The sequence below is a fragment of the Chiloscyllium plagiosum genome, chromosome 39, assembly GCF_004010195.1.
Source record: "Chiloscyllium plagiosum isolate BGI_BamShark_2017 chromosome 39, ASM401019v2, whole genome shotgun sequence".
Classification (NCBI taxonomy): Eukaryota; Metazoa; Chordata; class Chondrichthyes; order Orectolobiformes; family Hemiscylliidae; genus Chiloscyllium; species Chiloscyllium plagiosum.
The window spans coordinates 1,179,507-1,192,405 of record NC_057748.1 but is presented as its reverse complement, the minus strand read 5'-3'; the positions used below and the strand labels follow the sequence as shown (position 1 = coordinate 1,192,405).

Here is a 12,899-nt window from a genome sequence, read left to right as displayed (position 1 = left end):
AAGCCGGGAGAACCAGTGGACATGATCTATTTAGATTTCCAGAAAGCCTCTAGATAAGATAGGAGCCCATAGCGTTGGGTCAAGTCAATAGCATGGTTAGAGGATTGGCTGACTGGCAGAAGGTAGATTGTACGGACAAAGAGGTCTTTTGCAGGATGGCAGTTGGTGTTCCACAAAGGTCAGTGTTAGGACCATAACTATTCACTAAATCTGGACAAAAGGAACGGAGGACATTGTTGCTAAGTTGACAGATAGGTGGAGGAACAATTGTGTTAGAGGTGAGGCGGCTGCAGAGGACTTGGACAGATGGAGGGGAGTGGGCAAAGAAATGGCAAATAAAATATAATGTGGGAAAGTGCGATTTGGAAGTGCCAGCGTTGGGCTGGGGTGGACAAAGATCAAAATCACAGTAGGTTGTAGTCCAACAGGTTTATTTGGAAAATAGAGGCACAGACTATTTTATAAATGGGGAAAGGCTTCAGAAATCTGAAGCACAACAGCATTTAGGAGTTCCAATTCATTATTTTCTTAATGTTTAAGATGCAGATTCAGTTGATCTCACTGGGGCCTCCTTACATAGGAAGGGTTTGGAGGGATATGGGCCAGGTGCTGGCAGGTGGGACTCGATCGGGTTGGGATATCTGGTCGGCATGGGCGAGTTAGACCAAAGGGTCTGTTTCTGTGCTGTACATCGATAAGACTACGACAGTTAAGGCGTCAAATGCAATATTAACGCACATTTCAAGAATTGAGTGAGAGATACTGGAAAAGCACAGGTCAGGCAGCATCTGAGGAGAATTGACGTTTCGGGTAGAAGTCCTTCGGAGAGAGAGAGAGAAAATTATTCATTTCAAGAGGGCTAGAATACGACAGCAGTGATGCACTGCTGAGACTCTAAGGCTCTGGTCAGACCCAATTTGTAATATTATGAGCAGTTTTGGGGTCCAAATCAAAAAGGAGGATTTAATGGCCTTCAAAGGGTTCCAGAGATGGTTTACAAGAATGATCCTGGAGATGACAGGCTTGTCTTATGTGCAGTTGAAGACTCTGGGTCTATACTCAACGGAGTTGGGAAAGATGAAGGAGGATCTGATTGAAACTTACAGAATACTGAGAGGACTGGCTAGAGTGGAAACAAAGAAAATGTTTCCACTAGTCAGAAAGACTAGGACCAGAGGGTACAGCCTCAGAATGAAAGGAACTTAGCTGAGGAATTTCTTCAAACGGAGGGTGATGAACTTATGGAACTCATTGCAAAAGGTGGCCATGGAGGCCAAGTGTCAGTGCATTTAAGACCGACAGATTGATCTCCTAACTGATCAAGAGTCTAAGAGGAAGGGAGAAGAATGGGGACGAAAAACATATTGGCCACGATCAAACAGCAGAATAGACTCGATGGGTCACATGGCCTAATTTTACTCTTAGGTCTTATGTTAAGATTGTTCCTGGTCCACTAATACTGTAATAGGTCAAAAGGATGTTGAAGACATGTGGCATCTCTAATGTTAAATTTCAAACATTAGACTGGATTTGAAATAGCTGTGTATCATACATTCAACTTTCAGATGAGCTCAAGGTTACCTGACATTTCCTTTGATTGGGAATTCCTCATGCATCACTTTCTGTTTTGGTCTTTGAAAATCTGAAACTTTTGACCAACAGCACTCGCTCAGATAGTAGCACTCTATTTTAGAGAAGTCTGTGGGTGAATAGTACAAAAATTAAAATTCACTAATTTTCACAGAAAAAACAAACATTTAGGATTAATATATGCTGCATACTCAAAACTTTAATTTGCTGCTCAGGACAGAGCCCCCAACTCTCCTCTATACCAGTAAAATAAAGAACACAAATGGTTAGACAGATCAGTTATTGCTATGCTTAACTCACCAGTTCTTACATGGAGAATCTTTTAACCTTACCATACAAATACACCCAGAGACTAACACCTGGACTCTCACCAAGTTGCTTCTTTTTAATTGCTGTAGCCACTCAAAGCACATTACACATCCTCTGGCCTAGGTGCCATGAACAGATTACAACAAAATTGTTCTGCTACAAGAAATGCCAATTAAATCAGACCCCAATACTAAACCCCAAATTGAAGTTCCTTCCAACTGTCTTTTATAGATCAAGATACAGAGCCCTGACAGCATCAGAAATCAATGGAGCTGCAGTTCTTGTTCAGAAGTGCTTCTGACAAAGGGTTTCTCATTTTTAAACAGCAATCCTTCCTCAACATTGGCAAAGAAACCAAAAAAAGGTGGAACTCCTCAGACTCATCTACTCCGCAATTACATCAGACTGCTCATCTAATATCAGGTGAAATGGGATCTAAGTGTTCAACTAGAAATACTCAGTTCAGGCAGATCTGTAGAAAGACAAACAGAGTTAATGCTTCAGGTCAATTACCTGCATTGCTTTTATTTTGTATTTTCAACAATTGCAGTACAAAGGAATCTCGATTATCTGGCAAGGTCCCGATGCTTGGCCAACTTCTGTTATCCAGCATTCGACTATCCGAATGAAATACTCCCCCACCTGTGTCCTTCGGATAATCGAGGTTTCTCTGCATTGGCTTTTGTATTAGAGTAAAAAACGTGTTACCTTGTTATACTATTGACTACTCAATAGTATTCGAGCATTTGAAAAAAAACCATTGTTACAGATTTGAAAAATGAGAATGCTCAACTCAGCCTGGGAAGTAAAAAGGAGGAAAAAAAAGTTTGAATTAAGTAGATAAGATACCAGCTTCAAGAGAGGGTACCAAGGGGAGAGAGCATATAATTTATTTCTTTGGATATATGCAAAGGAAGGAGCATATTTAAAGTTGATGGCAGTTGATTCTGCAACAGGCTGTAATTCGCACAGATGTAACAGATTTGAACAGTATCCCTTTAATGCTGATCTATTTATCTCAGGATAAGTAGTCAGTAAAAAAATTGCTCAGATTTGAGCAACGCTGTCCACCTAGAAATCTCTTTTTTCTGTGTATGTGAACGATTTAGGCTCAAGAAGCACAATTGTAAACATAAGATGGAGGGCTTGTTGATGAGGCCTGTACAAGACAGATCAGTGGCATGCTCAGGCAGATACAATTCAGTATGCTTAAGTTATATGGAGATAAAACAGGTAATGTAGCTATATATGGACAGGTGGATACAATACAGGTCTAATAGCTTTAGAAATGGGAAATCCTACAAGAATGAAATGATACACTTACACAAAAATACAAGATTGATCTCTCAGTTAAGCAGACCATTGCAAGTTGTGTGCAGCTTTGGGTGCTACACTTGAAGGATACTCACACCAGACAGTAAATGCATTTACCAGAATGATACAATGGACAGGGAAGGACAAAGTCAAGATACAGTTTACAGTGAAGCAAGGAAGGCCAGGATTTAATAAGGTTTGAAGAGCTTGGAGCAAGTGAATGAGATAGAATTTCCTTAGGGTTCAGCACCACACTAATCCTTACCATCTTATAAGATAGAAAACAGTAAAGCATTGATAGCAAGGACAAACTTATACATGGGGATCTAAATTCAAGGAGAGTGGACAGTCGTGCTCGTATCTCCCTCTAGCTAACTTCCAGCTGAAGTTTCCACAAAATTAAAAAGGAGCATGGAGAATTTGCAAGACTTCTCCAAAGTTTAATTAGATCATAACTGACTATCTTCAATTCCAGCTTCTTTCACTTAGAGCTGTCCCTTAGCATCCAAAAATGGAAGGACATCATTGCTTATATATGCAGCAACTCTGCAATAACATTATAGACCCAGCAGTCCCATGACAGTGGATATTGCTCATTATTCTTCCTTGTTGGGATTATTTATAAAGATGCTTTCTTGATTCTCTATCTAATAAAAGTTTCACTTTCAGTACAAGATGAGGAGGAAGCCCAATAAGACTGATCTTGAGATGGGAGAATCGGAGATAAGTTGGAGTCAAAGCTGCAAAAAGGGAGAATTTTACTGCAGCCAAGGGAAAATGGACAAATGTGGTGTCTCAAATGGGGTCAAAGAACAATGCAATGGCAAACAGCAGGCATGACAACAGGCAGACAGATGCCCTAACAGCTGATCTTATATAGATGCAAACGCACAGGTTTTTAATGGCCCACAGTAAAATGCAAAGTTCAAGCGGACAACCCAAACAGCCAATAAAAGTGCTCTAACCTCATTGAATAAACATCCACAAGTATACATGAAAAATGTTTTATTTTTTCATACAAGCACTAACTGCTTCTTAAACGCAGAACTGTACAGATTCCTGACAAAGTATTTTCCAATACAATATCTTATGCACAGGTTAGAACAAAATACATGATGTACAACATTTGATTTCTTTGTCATTTTCTTTTTTCCTCAAAATTATACAAGGTCTCTAAACAACAGCTCTCTTCCAAGAACGTGTGTATGTGCACATGTGCGTGCATGCGCGCGCGTTCTTTCATTCGTTCAGACTGTGAGCCCAACACTGGGTTACTGAGGGTCAATCAGCAGCATGGGGGAAGAGAACTTCACCCTGTCACAGGATGTATGCGTCCTGGTTACTGCAGGTCCCTGTCCTCCAAGTATCTGTACTCGAACGTAAAGCCTTCTTTCTTTCTCTGGCCCCATTTTTCATAGTCAAAGTAAATGTATGTTCCCTGTTGGGTCAGAAAGAAAGCCTAGTAAGATGTAAACATCCGTACGGGGAATAAGTTTATAAAGTTATGAAGAGTCTGAAGTTTGACCAATCCGCTTTGTCACGATGTCTCATCACCTATTTCAATACTTATTCAATCCCTAATTTGGAGGCCACTAGTTAGAGAATGATGTGCAGAGGGGAGTAATCAGAACTGAATTCAGGCAAGTACTGATGTCTAATTAAAGTTATCAGAAATCCAGGACACTATTAAACCTTGTCCAATACGCAACCATAGGGGTAGCACGGTGGCTCAGTGGTTAGCACTGCTGCTTCACAGCACCAGGGACCCAGGTTACATTCCAGCCTCAGGCTACTGTCTGTGTGGAGTTTGCACATTCTCCCAGTCTGTGGGTTTCCTCTGGGTGCTCCGGTTTCCTCCCACAATTCAAATGGCCATGCTACATTGCCCAGAGTGATCAGGGAAGTATAGGTTAAGTGTGTTAGTCAGGGGTAAAAGTAAAGTAATAGGGAAGGGGAATGGGTCTGGGTGGGATACTCAGAGGGTTGGTGTGGACTTGTTGGGCTGAATGGCCTGTTTCCACACTATAAGGATTCCATGATTCACAGGAACCCTCACATTCAGCCACAGAACCTCCAACCCATTAAACACTAAACTGGGGTGCATCCCTTTCACAGACTGCAATTTAGTGAATAGTTTCACATCATCATTGCATTATTCAGCAACAGTGCAAAGGTTTGGCAATATTTAAATTCTCATTACAAGGTAACTCTAACCATTAGAAAAAAATCCTACACATGGGAACAGGAAAGAGGTGGTTAACCAGATGACAGACAAAAAGCCCAATCCCAGATATGTTCCACAGATCTTACAGCAACAAGAACATTCAAAAGGAGAAAAATTTTGATTCTGATATTCAGATGGATGAAAATATAAAGGAAACAAATTATTCCAGAGCAACCCATGATTACTACAGCATTCCATCCTGAAGACAAAAACTGCCTTTGTTGGTGCCACTGAACTAATTACATAAAGAGCCAAACTTCAGACTTGCCGCAACAACCTGAGTGACATACCTCAGAATGCAGCCTCCAGCTTTCACAGGAGCAAGCCCCAGTTACAGAAACAGCACAGGATGAATGCGAATAAGGAGAATCATGCAGCACAGGAGCCTGTTCAGTTCAGTGGATTAGTACTGGCTTTTTGAAAGAGATATTAAATAAACCCACTTTTTTTTCTTTATTCATTTGTGGGTCTTGGGCTTTACTGGCTGGCCAGCATTGATAGCCCATCCCTGTTTGCCTTGGAGAAGGTGGTGGTAAGCTGCCAGCTACTCCCTATACTCTTATTGTTCCAAGTATTTATCCAATTTTCTTTTTCAAAGTTCCAATGAATCTGCATCCACTGACCAATTGTGGCCATGCTCCTCTGATCAAGATAACACTGATAGGTGGAGAGACAGGTAGTGTTGAGGAAGTGGAAGGCTGCAGAGGGACTTGGATATACGAGGAGAGTGGGCAAAGAAGAAACGGCAGATGGAATGCAATGTGGGAAAGAGCGGGGTTCTGCACTTTGGAAAAGTACAGGCATAAACAATTTTCTAAAATGGGAAAAGGCTTCAGAAATTAAGCACAAAGGGGCTTGGAGTCCTAGTTCAGGATTTTCTGAAGGTTAACATGCAGATTCAATGGTCGTCAGAAAGGCAAATGCAATATTATTCATTTCAACAGGGCTAGAATACAAGGAGGGATGTATAGCTGAGGCTGTACAAGGTTCTGGTCAAACCATATTTGGAATATTTTAAGGAGTCTGGATCTGTAAGTTTATAAGAGGAATTCATTGAACATTATAGAATTCTCGGGAGTCCTGGACAGAGTGGACATGAAGATGACTATGACTCTATGCTGCCACTTGTAGGACAGACTATGACTCAGGGGCATAGCCGCAAATTGAAGAGACAACCATTTAGAACCGAGTTAAGGAGGAACTTCAAGGTGGTGGTGAATGTGTGGAACTCATTGCTACAGAAAATTGTGAAGGTTTACTCAATGTACTTAAAACAGAGACGTTTGATTAATAAGGGGATCAAGTATTACAGGGAGAAGGCAGGAGACTGGGGTTGAGAAACAGATTAACCATAATGGAGTAGACTCAATAGGCCAGATGGCCTAATTCTACTCCTTTATCTTATGGTCTAAGACAACTCATTCAAAAGAAATGTCCCTCATCTCTCTGCCCATTTCTTTTGCCAGAAGTTGTTATCCTCTGATTACTGGCCATTCTACCAATGAAAATAGTTTCTCTCTATTTGCTTTAACAAAATTTTTCAATTTTGAATACTTTTATTCCATCGCCCTTAACCTTTACTGTAAGAACAAGTTGTCCAGGTTTCTGTTCTCTCCATAGAGATGAGCACAATTTGTAATGTATGGAATTATTAAAAGTACAATTCATTGCACAGAAACCAGTCAATTTTCTTCACAAGTATTTGTTAGAGGCCAAATGATCTGAAATTGGCCCTGAGAGCCCAGAGGCAAACTGTACCTGTTCATATTCATCGGTGATGGTTTTTGGCTCTTCGTGTCTCTGGAACCACATCATGTACTTGGTGTGGAATCTCCAAGATTGCTTCTTCAAAGCTTTAGCAGCTAAATACTGGGACTTGGTCCCCTAACAAAAAGGAAATATAAAAGAAAGCTGAAAGCAGAGTTATATCAATTCATGGAAAGATGCAGCATTGCAGGCCATTCAGCTGATTAAGCCTATGCCAGCTAATTGAAGCAGCTTTCCAAACTATTCCATTCGGCTGCTTAATTCCCTTGACCCTGCAAATTTTAATTTAAATATTTACCTAATTGTGTTTGGAAACTGCAGTTAAATCTTCTACTATCCTTACAGTCAGCACATTCCAGATCACAATGACTCTTTGTAAAAGTAATTTTTGTCAGTTCTTTTCCAATCATTGTGAAACTGTATTCTCAGGTTACAGGCACCTGACACTGGAAACCGTTCCTCCCAAACTATTTGTTCTGTAAAGACATTCTGAACAGTTCTATTAAATCTCCCTCAGCTCTGAAGAAACATTCCCAGCTTCACTGGTTCTTAGCTAACCTGTCATTTTTCCTCTTCTCTCTCCCCTCCTGAAGGGATAGATTTCTGAGGTACAAACCCATAAGTGATGGGTCCTCATATACTTAACCAATAGTCTTTAAACTATGTGAAGGGACTCACCAGCCCAACATCTTCACCTGAATATCTACTGACCAATCCAGGGGAAATCTCCACCCAGTGAATATTCTCTCCCTCACAGCTGGAATAACCAATTGACAGTTGTACAATTGAACTAGGAAGTGAAACTGGATTCATGCTCTATAATATTGTTACATTCTCTCCAAGAACAAACATGAAAAGCATTAGAACCCAAATGATAATCCTAAGTTTCCAATAATATTTTTCTTAAAATCCAAGTGGTGAGCACTGCTGCCTCTCAGCACCAGGGACCTGGGTTCAATTCCCACCTCAGACAACTGTGGGGGGTTTACATTTTCCATGTCTGCATGGGGTTCCTCCGGGTGCTCCAGTTTCCTCCCACAATCCAAATATGTAGTCAGGTAAACTGGCAATGCTAAATGGCTCAGTGTTAGATGAATTAATCAGGTAGGGGAATGGGTCTGGGTGGGTTACTCTCCGGAGGGTTGGTGTTGACTTGTTGGGCCGAAAGGCCTGTTTCAATACTGTAGGGAATTTAATCAAATTGAATATAATCAAAACTTGAACCATACGAACAAAATTGCTGTTGACCTACTATATTTGGGCATAGCCACTACAACAGTAGTCTGGGGTGGGTGGCTAAGTACATGCCTGAGTGGAAAAATGCAGTTCATTATCCACTAGAACAGGTGTCTATTAATAGTGAGTCAGCAGACTGAGCTCAGCTATGATGCGGCCCTTGCTCCCATTGTCAAATAGCCTACTAGTCAGTACTGGTTATTGACAGACATGGAATGGTAGGACAAGAGGGCAACCTACAAGATACTGTGCGTCCTGGGGACCAATTCTCAGCAAAATTGCTAAAGATGTAATGAAAGGAAGCCAAAAAAACTTCAAACTTTGAAAAGGTTTTAGAATTCAAGTTGAAGTGTCAGGTATTTGGTGTAGAGACCTTGTGGCCAACAGAGCACACAGTGCAACAGTTCGGAAAAGGTAGTAGCTGTGCAGGCCAATTTTTAAGCTGAGAACACAACATTACTTGCTGCAGTTGCTGGAACACCTGTACAAAACAGTTTCATCATCTAAAGAACTAACTGCACTAGAATAGGGAGGAGAAAGAGGACTGCAGATGCTGGAGATCAGAGACAAAGAGTGTGGTGCTGGAAAAGCGCAGCCAGTCAAGCAGCATTCAAGCAGGAGAGTCGATGTTTCGAGTATAAGCTCATCATCTGGATGAAGGAGATGGCCCAAGGGGGTTGCCCTTCCATTTATCTCTCATCAACCCTCCTGCACTCCTTGATGTTGCCTGACCAGATGTACTTTTCCATCACCACACTCTTCAACTGCAATAGGAAGAGTTGTGTTTGAGACATGGGACTTTACAACACAGAGATACCAGATATTTGCAGCTGAAACATTAACCTTTAATGTCTGTCGCTAATTTACAGTGCACAGCTTGAATTAGGGGATAGAAAGACCAAAAATGGCACAGATGAGGAATTCTTCCTGGCAGATTATGAATGCAAATGGGGGCTGAACAATGGAATACACATTTTACACAGACTCCATGTCAGAGGTCTCCTTAAAGATGGAAACTTACACCCAATACCTTTTTCTAAACATTACTGCTTCCTCATCTCACCACCCCCAGGATAGGCAGTCAGCAATTAACTAGGTTAGGAGATTTGTATTGGTAATGGGAGCCCTACAAAAATCATTCTTCACACAGTAGCCTGGCTATTGTGCACTGGCAGGATAGTTAACTGTAAGGGAATAATATCCTGAATTAACCAAAGGGACTTTTATCAGAATGATTTAACATAGATCCTTAAAGCTTTGCCCAGGGTTATGTTAAATCTCTGGTAACGGGCTTCCACATCACCGTGTAGGAGGACAGTTGTGTGAATTGTGGACATCTGAAAATAATAAATAGGCTCTGGTTAGTTAGGTCAGCATGGAATTCCCTTGTGCTACTGCCAAATCAAAGGGCCCTGTTTTGGTGTACCCAAGCACACCCGATGCAGGATTCCAGCATAAAACCAGAGTAAGGCCTTATGGCACAGTCAGAACAACTCAGACCAATACTCACCTCTAGGTAGTAAAAGATGAAGAAGAGAGTTTCAGTGGACAATCGCTGGTAGAACTCCAAAGTATCTGAATGGACGGGGGGAATCTGATGGTGATAAGGTGGTGTGGGACATGGGTTTCGTGGGAGGTAGTGTCTGCAGGCAACAAAACAAATCAAAATTAAAACAGCGTCGCACTACAGGACTTAGTAAAACTTGCATAGCAAAAGCACATATAGAAAGCATTTTTAGAAGTGTTGGATAGAAAAGCCATTATATTCTCAAAAATATCAACCACCCAATTGTTTAACCTCGTAGACATCGCCAGAATCCGAGGGTCACAGCCTTGGCAAAAGACGAAAGCCAAAGTGTTAAACAGTGCTGTCCCAATCCAACTATGAACTATTCCAGCACTTGCTGCAAAATGCAAAAGACGACAACTCCAGCCTAAAAGGTACAGTAATCAATACAGGCAAAAGCCAATCTACAGACACTAGAATACTCCAGCTCTTTACCTACAAATTCCCTTTCTACACAAGTTCAAAGCTAAATAGGTCAATAAATGTAATATCAGGGAAACTCAGGATAGACAGAGGTCAAGTGAATTCCAAACCAACATCACTAACCACAAGAGCAGCTGGTGGTCTGATGGAGTTGGACCAAATGGTGTTTACATGTTATCTGACCGACTCCAGCACACGCAGCTATAAATTAAATAGTGCCTCTCGTTCTCTCTAATTACTCATTTAGCTGCAAAACATGCAAACAGTCACATGTTCAGCTAATAAAGGATGCTGAAAACTGGAATCTTTTAAACACCTCTTATACCCATGACAGTTTGTGCCAATGGTCTCCATTTATCTATAATACCAGGGCCACATGTCAGCACCACCCCCAGGATAGGCAGTCAGCAATTAACTAGGCTAGGAGAAGATCCTGAGACAAACTTACATCCAGACTGTTGCTCCAGAGGGAACCTACCAACTATATTCTGGAAAATTCAGGTGGAATAGGATAAGGAAATAGGCAGGTGATTGTTAGGTAAGCACCTTTCTAATTTCTCTTTCAGAGCCTTGGGTAATTTTAGTAATTCTAAGCGTTTTCAGTAGATATTAACTAATTGTACTAAAGCTTATTAGATAGGCTGACAATTGCCTGATTCTTGTAATATTTCAATTAACATTCCTCTCCAATTGAAATTATGAGCACATGGAGTGGAGACAAATTTTTTTTCCCCCAAGGTGGCTGAGAATATATACAAAAGTTCTAGTCCTGCATATGCTCATTATTTCTGCTCCAATTGAAAGTCTCTGGTTAAGATACATTGGAAATACTCACCTTATTTTAATCAGCTAGATAATTAAAAAGAAAACAGGCCAAATTACATGCCGTGACTATAACACCTGGGGGGGAGGGGGGGGGAGGAGGAGGAGAAGAGAGAGATGGGTTAAGCAATGACTTGTTGGTACTGGCATAATGCAAGGCAAACAGGTGTGCAGCAAGTGCGTATGGCTGGAGGAACTTCAGTTCAATCAATGAGCAGGAGGCTGAGCCAATGCAATACATCGAGGAGAGGTTAGTTACCTGGATGCTTTGCTCCAAAAGGCAGTCATATCTAGGATACGGTCTTCTAATTTTGCCCATGATCAGAGTAGGAGGGTGTCACTGCAAGTGAGGCAAGCATGGGGATTGAGAAAGGAGTGGAATAGCCTCAGCCTGTCCAACAGCTGAACAGTTCAAGGTTCTTGTACCTGAATGATGAAAGCAAAATGAGGATGGGTGACCTGACCATGACACCATGGCTCAGGAAGCTATTGAAGGTGAAAGTCAAAAGCAATGTGGTGCTAGGAGGAGCCAGTTTCGTCAGAAAGACAGTTCTCTGCAGTGGGGTGAGAGTCTTGAAGGCTGAATTGTCTGCCTGTTGCCAGGGCTAGAGACTCAAATTTTAATACCCACTAAAATATTGAAGGTTTTTTTGTATTTACCTGTGGGACATATGTCACTGGCTGGCTGGCCAGCTAGCCAGCATGAGAAGTGATCTTTTGAAACACAAGATCCCAAGGGGATTTGATCTGCTCTTTTTAGAGATACTACAATTAGGAGGCACTGTTTAAGAATATACGCAGTCTTGCTTTCCAATGGAAACAAGGAGAACACTTGAAGGCTTGGTAGTCTATGAAATTCACTTGCCCAAGAAATTAATGGAAGCTGCTTTAGATTGAATTTTGATATAGACAAAGGAATCTAGGGTTATGGAGGGCAGACAAAACATGGAAATAAAGCCACAATCAAATTGCCCATGATCTTTCTGAATGGAAGAGAAAGCAGAAGGAGCTGAATGGTCTAGTTCTGTTCATAAATCCTATTCAGCAGACAAGGCAGATCATTATATTCAGACAATTTTACCTCTTTTTCCTGTTTATACATTAATTTTATAACCTGAAGAGTAAAGCAAAGCTATATAAAGACTTGAATTTATAGGTCTTTATAAGCAGCCAGTGAAAACAATTTTTAAATATCCAAAATTTTTATTTCCAGGTTTATCAACTGTTCTTACTCCAATACCAACAACTACAGTAACCACCCTGTTAAACATTACACTAAAATAGATGAAATTGGGGTGTACAGTATAAAATACAATAGGGTCACTTCTAAAATCATAGCTTCAGTTAACTCTCAAATCCTATTACAATAACTAGATAGCAAGCCAACAAACATTTTATAGCTAATTCCCTGGATTCAACTTTTTCTAGCTCGACCTGCTACTGACCGTATCCTCTCAGAGTCTGATGGGTGAGGCATATGAAGCCAGGCTGATTCCACCATGTGTAGCTGATATTCTTGGTCCTTCGAAAGATGTACTGGGCTCAGAGGGCACACACCCAACATTGGCTGAAGATGAACTTCTGTCGTTTGTGGAACATTAGAAGTCATTGAATTGCTCTGCGATGATGGGGTGCTGAAGAGATCTG

The 12,899-nt window shown here is 41.1% G+C and overlaps 1 protein-coding gene and 1 long non-coding RNA gene across 7 annotated transcripts in view; both read right to left on the bottom strand.

Annotated features, from left to right (window-relative positions):
* LOC122542087 overlaps positions 1-1,660 on the bottom strand; it is a 47,302-nt gene extending 45,642 nt beyond the window's left edge. Inside the window, exon 1 of the long non-coding RNA XR_006309747.1 lies at positions 1,582-1,660. This is a non-coding gene — a long non-coding RNA (uncharacterized LOC122542087). The remainder of the gene's footprint in view (positions 1-1,581) is intronic.
* Positions 1,661-4,203: 2,543 nt separating this feature from the next.
* LOC122542084 (CCR4-NOT transcription complex subunit 3-like) overlaps positions 4,204-12,899 on the bottom strand; it is an 89,387-nt gene continuing 80,691 nt past the window's right edge. For 4 of the 6 annotated variants that reach the window (XM_043679426.1, XM_043679421.1, XM_043679425.1 and 1 more), the window contains exons 17-20: positions 12,698-12,896; positions 9,951-10,083; positions 7,196-7,321; positions 4,204-4,672 (exon numbers count right to left, since the gene is read on the bottom strand). In XM_043679426.1, the coding sequence (XP_043535361.1) occupies positions 4,553-4,672; positions 7,196-7,321; positions 9,951-10,083; positions 12,698-12,896 (578 nt within the window). In that variant the 3' untranslated portion in view covers positions 4,204-4,552. The remainder of the gene's footprint in view (positions 4,673-7,195; positions 7,322-9,950; positions 10,084-12,697; positions 12,897-12,899) is intronic. The other 2 variants (XM_043679423.1, XM_043679427.1) reach the window with 1 other exon arrangement.